The following is a 7,373-nucleotide window of genomic DNA, read 5'->3' on the forward strand; positions in this document are numbered from 1 at the left end:
TGTGTTCTTCCCCTGAGGGGGTGACTGACTTTGGAGGTCCCCGTGACTTTTCAGGCCACCACGGTGGTGGCTCTTCCTCAGCCTTCTCTTCCTTCCAGGGTTCGGCAGGGAGAATGGCCGCGTGACAATTGAATACTATTCACAGCTGAAGACCGTGTGTGTGGAAATGGGCGACGTGGAATCTGCCTTTTGAACATATGCGGCGAGCCCCGTCCGCGTGGCCACGCGTGGAACGGGCGCTGGATCTCCAGGGGGCCACACGGCTGCCTCGGTTCCACACCCAGAATTGCGTCCCTCGGGATAAGAGAACGGCTCGGTGTTCTTCCTTCCCCACCTCTCAGTCCCCTTCCTGATGGAAAATTTGCCCAAGCGCCTTTAAGACAATCAAGAAAGTGGTGATTTTCTCAAAGCAGATTCCTGCAAAATCTTTAACACGCTTCTGGAGAACAGGGAGAGGGACCAGGATTATACTTCGTCCACGGGTTTGACCCGACAGCGCTCCTCCTCCGGCTTGCTTCAAAGTAGAGCTCGTTTCTTGCTCCCTGACCGTTTTGAGCTCTGGCCCCGTCATGGATTGCGTTGCGAGAGCTGACAGTCGGGATGGAGATGATAGCCAGGGTCACGTTCTGTGTGATGGTTCACTTGCCAAAGTAAGCCCTTTGTTTCCACTCAGTGCTGGTGTCCGGTCCTTGAACTACAGCTTTCTCCCTTGATAAATACAAAGTGGCTGGAGGCTCCCGGGGCACACTGCAGTTAAATAAATCACACCGCGAATCCTTTCAGCTTTGGGGCACCTGGGTGGCTCAGCCGGTTAAGTATCTGTCTCTGGCTCAGGTCATGATCTTGCAGTTCCTGGGTTTGGGTCCCACCTAGGGCTCTGTGCCCACAGCTCAGAGCCTGGAGTCTGGTTTGGATTCTGTGTCTCCCTGTTTCTCTGTGCCCTCCACCCCCACCCGCTGCTCGCACTCGGTCTCTTTCTCAAAAATAAACATTGAAAAAACCCCTTTCAGCTTCATGTTTTAAAACTAAGCACATCTCAGGGTGATAGCAGTTCACAGAATAGGGGCCAAGGTTTAGTGTGTAAGGCAGGGGCTTTGTCCTTTGCACTGAGTTCACAAGGCCGGGCTGTACTTGCTGTAATGAAGGTTGGCGGCCTGTGGGAGCTTTTAGGCTCCATGTTCTTTGCGCCCTGACGAGCAGAGGCTTGCGGAGCTTCTGACCACGGTGACTTCTCCCCCCTGCCCCTTTCTCTTCCTTTGAGGGAAATAGTTGAAGTCTGATAGCTGCATTAGTCAGGGTTGTCCGGGAAAAGAGCACCGTAGAATAGAATAACGGGACAGACAGGCGTATGGAAGGGAAGATTCAGTCTGAGAATTGGCTCATGTGACTGTGGAGGCTGAGAAGGTGCACGGTCTGCCGTCGGCAAGGTGGAGACCCAGGAACGCCGGTGATGTGATCCGGTCCGAGTCTGAGGGCCTGAGAACCAGGGAGCAGAGGGTGTCCGTCGGAGTCCCAAGGCCCGAGAACCAGGACGGCTCGTGTCCGAGGGCAGGAGGAGTCGGACGTCTCAGCTCGAGCAGAGACGGGATTCACCTTCTCTCTCCATCTTTTTGTTCCATTCGGGCCCTGAACAGATTGGGTGTTGCCCACCCGCGTTGGGGAGAGCCATCTGCTTTACTCAGTTCACCAGTGCAGTTGCCAAAAACTTCTGGACAGATCCTCCCAGGGACACCTGGAAATAATGTTCTGCCAGCCGTCTGGGCGTCCCTCAGCCCAGTCACGCTGCCGCGTAAAGGAGCCATCACGGTGGCCACTTTGGCGGAGCGAAGGAGTGGTGTTCCTCGCCAGGACTGCGTCCGACTGTGTGTTGTGATGGGGAAGTGCCGTCGTCGTCTTGCAGGGTGAGGACAACTGATCAGCCTCTCGGTGGTTATTTGCACAGACGGCATGTCCGGGATACGGGCCAGGCCGCGTGAGCTCACGTCCTGACGGCCTTTCCGCAGTAGGAGCTGCGTGGGCGAAGACGGTTTCCTCTGTTCCTCGACGGCGAAAACATCGGGGAAGGGGGAACCGGTATCTGAATCCTCGCTGTGTTCCTGCTGCCACGCCCTTCTCACTTAGCTACCAGCCCTGATGTTCCGAGGAAGAAACCGAACTGGAGAAGCCTTGGTGGTCACCACCAGGTTGAGGAGCAGGACTCTGAGCCAGGTGGGTGGGAGTTCGATTCTTGGGGTTCCCGCTAACCTTCCCCGAGTCGTGGGACATACGTCCCGTGACAGATCACCACTGACTTCGAGACTTGGAGTCCCACGTGGTGTTGCTGAGGAACCAAGGCGTTGGCAGGGGCCGCACCTCCCTCCGGAGGCCGCAGGAGAGAATCCTTCGCCTCGCCTCTTCCACGGCATTCCTTGCTTGGCATGGCCCTAGTCCCTTCCTCCCTCCCGGGCCAACAGCTTAGCAACCCTCTACCTCCCTCTGCTTGCTTCTTACAAGGTCACGTGCGACGGCCTTCAGAGCCCATGGAGCGTCCGGGGTCCTCACTCAGCTCAGGCTCCTTCCCTCAGTCACCTCTGCAGAGTCTCTTCTGGCCTCAGGAGGGAATGTTCACAGGTTTCAGGAATTAGGACCGGGGGGAGCCTTACTCAGCTGCTGCACACCCTGCACCGTCCCAGGCGTGTTCCAGGATGTTCCCCAGCTACGGTAGTTGCCACAGTTGCCAGAACAGTAACAATATGTACAGAACACACTTCAGGCAACATGAAACCAGGAGGCCAGGCCTTCCTCTGATTTGGAAGAAGTCCCTTCCTCTAGTTAAAGTCCCCTGGACTCATCGGTTTTCTCTATTATTTTGATTCACTTTTGAAAGTTCTGCAGGAAGCACCCTTCTTTCTCCTTCCCCATCTGCTCTTCTCTCCCGGGGTGAGGGGGGGGACTACTGTTGACATCTGGGTGTGTGTATCCTATGATTTTCTTTCTTTTTTTTTTTTTTTTTAATGTTTATTTATTCTTGAGACAGCGTGAACAGGGGAGGGGCAGAGAGAGAGGGAGACACAGAATCCAAAACACGCTCTAGGCTCTGAGCTATCAGCACAGAGCTCTATGTGGGGCTCGAACCTACAAACCGTGAGATCATGACCTGAGCTGAAGTCGGACGCTTAACTGACTGAGCCACCCAGGCGCCCCTCTCCTAGGATTTTCTTAAAGGGGGTAACAGCAGACTAATCCTGTCTCCGCACGAGTCTCTGAGCTGTCTGCTGCTTGCGACAGGGCTGCAGCTTCTCGCCCAGTGCAGGGGTCCTGCCCAGTCCAGGAGCTCGTCAGCCACTGGTTTTACAATGGAGAGTGGACCTTTTCCCAAAACGCGAGCTCTCCTGTCCAGAAGTTGTCTACAATTCCATGGACGCGAACTCTCAGAGCCAGAACTGTCACACCACCCAGCTCTTGGGAGGGACTGTTTGCGTAAGTGACCGGATCAGCAGGGCCCGGTTCACCTTTGCTGCTTAGTGCGGCCCAGGATCAGCAGGGTCTGCTCCTTAGACCAGAGAATCTCTGTCCCCCTCTCAGACCTAAGCATCAGAATCTGCATTTGAACGAGGCCCCCAGGGGATCCTTATGCACAGTAGTTGGCCAGCTGCTTCTCTGAGAGCAGTGGTTCTCCACTTCTGCACATTAGAAGCGCCCCGAGAAAGCTTGAATCCATCTGGGGTGTGGCCTGGCCATCTAGATTCTCCGAGGTCCCTGCCAAGGTGAATTCAGCAGACGGCTTGAGAACCACTGCTTTGCTGTTGTGCGGTGTAAGTACAGTAGCCCCTGGCCACGTGTGGTGACTTAAGATATTTTTTTTAATTAAAAATGTTAAGTTTATTTATTTTGAGAGCGAGAGAGAGTGAGCAGGGGACGGGCAGAGAGGGAGAGAGAATCCCAAGCAGGCTCCAAACTGTCAGCACAGAGCCCGACGTGGGGCTTGAACTCACCGCGAGACCATGATCTGAGCTTAAACCAAGAGTCAGAGACGCTTAACTGACTGAGCCACCCAGTGCCCCTACTTAAGTTTCATTAAATAAAAATTCAGTTTGCTAGCGGCTTTAGCCACATTGCGAGGACTTAATGCCACGCACGGGTAGTGGATGCCGTACCCGACGCGACGCAGGTGTGGGGTCTCCCCTTGGTGTCAGTTCTGTCGGACGGCGCTGCTTACGAGGGAAGGAACCGAGACCCCGTTCAGTGTTTGAGTGAGTTAGGAGACCACCTGTGGGGGCAGGTGCCGTGAGGGATGCAGAGAGAGAAACAGGGCAAACACCAGAGTGGGGACTCCTCAGGCCCACTCCCTAGAACTCAGGGCAGGTAACCTGGTTGCTGCCCTGATGAATGAAGCTTCACCAGCAGGTGGCTCCCTCGCTTCCCACACCTTGTGCAGCAGCGTGCGGGGCACCGGCTCGTAACTGTCATTAGACCCTCAAGGACTTTATGTGGTTAAGTGTTCTTATCCCCAACTTAGAGCTGGGAGAGCTGAGGCTCAGGGAGGCCAATAAACCTGCCCAAGGGCACACGGCCACCTGCGGCGGGGACACTGAGGTGCAGCGTGGAGAATCAGGTGTGGCTGTCTAGTTTCCATCTACCACGGAGCCCAGAATGTGTTGTCTGCAGAAATACACCAACTCTTGGGGCCCCTGGGGGGCTCAGTCGGTTGAGCGTTGGACTCTTGATCACAGCTCAGGTCTTGATCCGAGGTTTGTGAGTTCAAGCCCCATGTTGGGCTCTGTAGAGTAGGAGTAGAGGCTACTTCAAAAAACAAAAAACAAAAACAGACTTCGCAGCAGTGAGTGGCAGTACTCAGACCAGATTTTTTCTCCACAAGACAAAGGAATTTTACAGAAAGTAGCTTGCCAGACATGGTCATTCACTCGCTCTTTTAAAATATAATTTATTGTCTAATTGGCTAACCTACAGTGTGTAAAGTGTGCTCTTGGTTTTCAAGGTAGATTCCTGTGGTTCATCACTTACAGCACCCAGTGCTCATCCCAACAAGTGCCCTTCTCAATGCCCATCACCCATTTTCCCCTCCCCCCCATCAATCCTCAGATTGTTCTCTGTATTTAAGAGAGAACAATGGTTTGCCTTCCTCCCTCTCTGTTTGTAACTATTTTTTTCCCCTTCCCCTCCCCCATGGCCGCCTGCTAAGTTTCTCAAGATCCACATATGAGTGAAAACATATCTGTCTTTCTCTGACTTATTTCACTCAGCATAATACCTTCCAGTTCCATCCACATTGCTGCAAATGGCATGATTTCATTCTCATTGCCAAGTAGTATTTCATTGTATATATAAACCACATCTTCTTTATCCATTCATCGGTTGATGGACATTTAGGCTCTTTCCATACTTTGGCTATTGTTGAAAGTGCTGCTATAAACGTTAGGGTACATGTGCCCCTATGAATCCGCATTCCTGTATCCTTTGGATAAATTCCTAGTAGTGCTATTAACAGGTCATAGGATAGTTCTATCTTTAATTTTTTGGGGAACCTCCACACTGTTTTCCAGAGTGGCTGAACCAGTTTGCATTCCCACCAACAGGGCAAGAAGGTTCCCATTTCTCCACATCCTCTCCAGCATCTATGGTCTCCTGATTTGTTCATTTTAGCCACTCTGGCGTGAGGTGATATCTGAGTGTGGTTTTGATTTGTATTTCCCTGATGATAAGTGATGTTGAGCATCTTTCCATGTGTCTGGTAGCCATTTGGATGTCTTCTTTGGAAAAGTGCCTATTCATGTCTTCTGCCCATTTCTTCACCTGAGTATTTGTTTTTTGGGTGTTGAGTTTGGTAAGTTCTTTATAGATTTTTGGATACTAACCCTGATAAGACATGGTCATTCTCCAGGGCAGTGATCTATAGGCTGGATTCTGCCAAGCCCTAGGTGCTGTTGGTGGGGGGCCTGGGGAAAGGGAAAGGCAGAGCTGTGGGCCCCCTACTCAATCACAGCACCATTTTACGTGGTGGGTTCCTTCTAAAACTTCACTGAGCCCATTCAAAGGCAGCAAAATGACTGAGATGGACCACATGATTTGAAAAGCCTCCCCTGTTCAGACTTCAAACAAAGGTGAAAATGCCACGTCGCCCCAGGTCTCCCCTGTGCTGCTTCCCTGGCACCTGGACTCAGTGACGAGAAAGGAAACCACCACGAGTTCTCCGAGCTGCGGTGCATCTTATTTAAAAACCAGAAAACAAAACCAAACAAAAAACCAGAGTAGCCTATTCTAAATTCTTAATGCATTATTTTTTTCCAAGTCAGGACCGAAAAAGAAACTCTGCCACTCATCATCATTTTCTAAATGACGTTTTAATGTAAAAACACAAGTTTCAGCTTTATGAAAACAGCCCTCATTTTCCTTATTTTGCTCCATGCTGGGGCAATCGTCTCATGAACTACGGTGGGGTATATGCCGTGATGGCCCAGTCTCCTCACCAGATGGCTGGATGGCCCCGGGGGGGGGGGGAGGGGGGGGAGCATGTGGCCATGGCTGACCAGAGCATTCCAGCCTGAAGGGACGCAGGAGTGCAATGGAAGAAGCATGGATCTTAGAGCCGGGCCTGGGTTCAGATCCCATCTCTGATCCTCATGGGCTATGGAGCGCTTGAAATGTGGTGAGAGCAACTACAGAACTGAGTTTTGTTTTATTTAAAGTTTATTAATTTGAGGGGCGCCTGGGTGGCTCAGTTGGGCATCCAACTCTTGATGTTGGCTCAGGCGATAGCTCACGGTTCATGGGTTCGAGCCCCACATCGGGCTCTGCACAGACCGTACGGAGCCTGCTTGGGATTCTCTCTCTCTGCCCCTCGCTCCCGCTCTCTCTCAAATAAACGTTTAAAAAAGTATTAATTTGAATGTAAGTAGCCATGTCGCTCACAGCTACTATACTGAACAGCACAGGTGTAGACACTGTCCTTCTGTTAGTGGTGTTCATGGCCATGTTCGCTCAGGGGAAACCCTCTCATTCTACCAACCGGCATCCCTCTCCAAGTCAACTAAACCTTCTAATTTTCCCCATTTTGTTGGAAGGTGTCTTTCTGCCTTTGGACCTATGCAATCAGATCTTATATTAAGTTTCATACTCTTAGTCGTAAATAGCTTTTCAGCAATAGAAGCAATATTTAATAGAAATTTTAAAAAATCCTTGTTCCCATACGTATTAGCAAGTGATAAGATAATCTTACATCCTTAGGCTAGAAGACTTCCCTTCCTTGAGCCCCAGCTTTTCACGGCTGTGGCAGGATTATGAACATATTACCACAAGCAGACGTTTTCCCAACTTCACATAAACAAACCCCCTCTGGGGGCGTGAGGAGGGGCGCTTACTATCCGTCACCTCTC

At 51.5% G+C, this 7,373-nt stretch overlaps 1 protein-coding gene across 3 annotated transcripts in view; it reads left to right on the forward strand.

Annotated features, from left to right (window-relative positions):
- The window catches only part of ALDH9A1 (aldehyde dehydrogenase 9 family member A1), a 36,425-nt gene that overhangs the window by 23,375 nt on the left and 5,677 nt on the right, over nucleotides 1–7,373 (forward strand). The window contains exon 11 of one of the 3 annotated variants that reach the window (XM_049635237.1): nucleotides 82–1,003. The exons of 1 other annotated variant lie outside the window; for it this stretch is intronic. In XM_049635237.1, coding sequence (XP_049491194.1) covers nucleotides 82–125 — 44 coding nt within the window. In that variant the 3' untranslated portion in view covers nucleotides 126–1,003. Of the gene's footprint in view, nucleotides 1–81; nucleotides 1,004–7,373 lie in introns of those variants that run through there. One more of the 3 variants, XM_049635236.1, reaches the window with a different exon arrangement.

The sequence above is a fragment of the Panthera uncia genome, chromosome F1 (assembly GCF_023721935.1).
Source record: "Panthera uncia isolate 11264 chromosome F1, Puncia_PCG_1.0, whole genome shotgun sequence".
Taxonomy (NCBI): domain Eukaryota; kingdom Metazoa; phylum Chordata; class Mammalia; order Carnivora; family Felidae; genus Panthera; species Panthera uncia.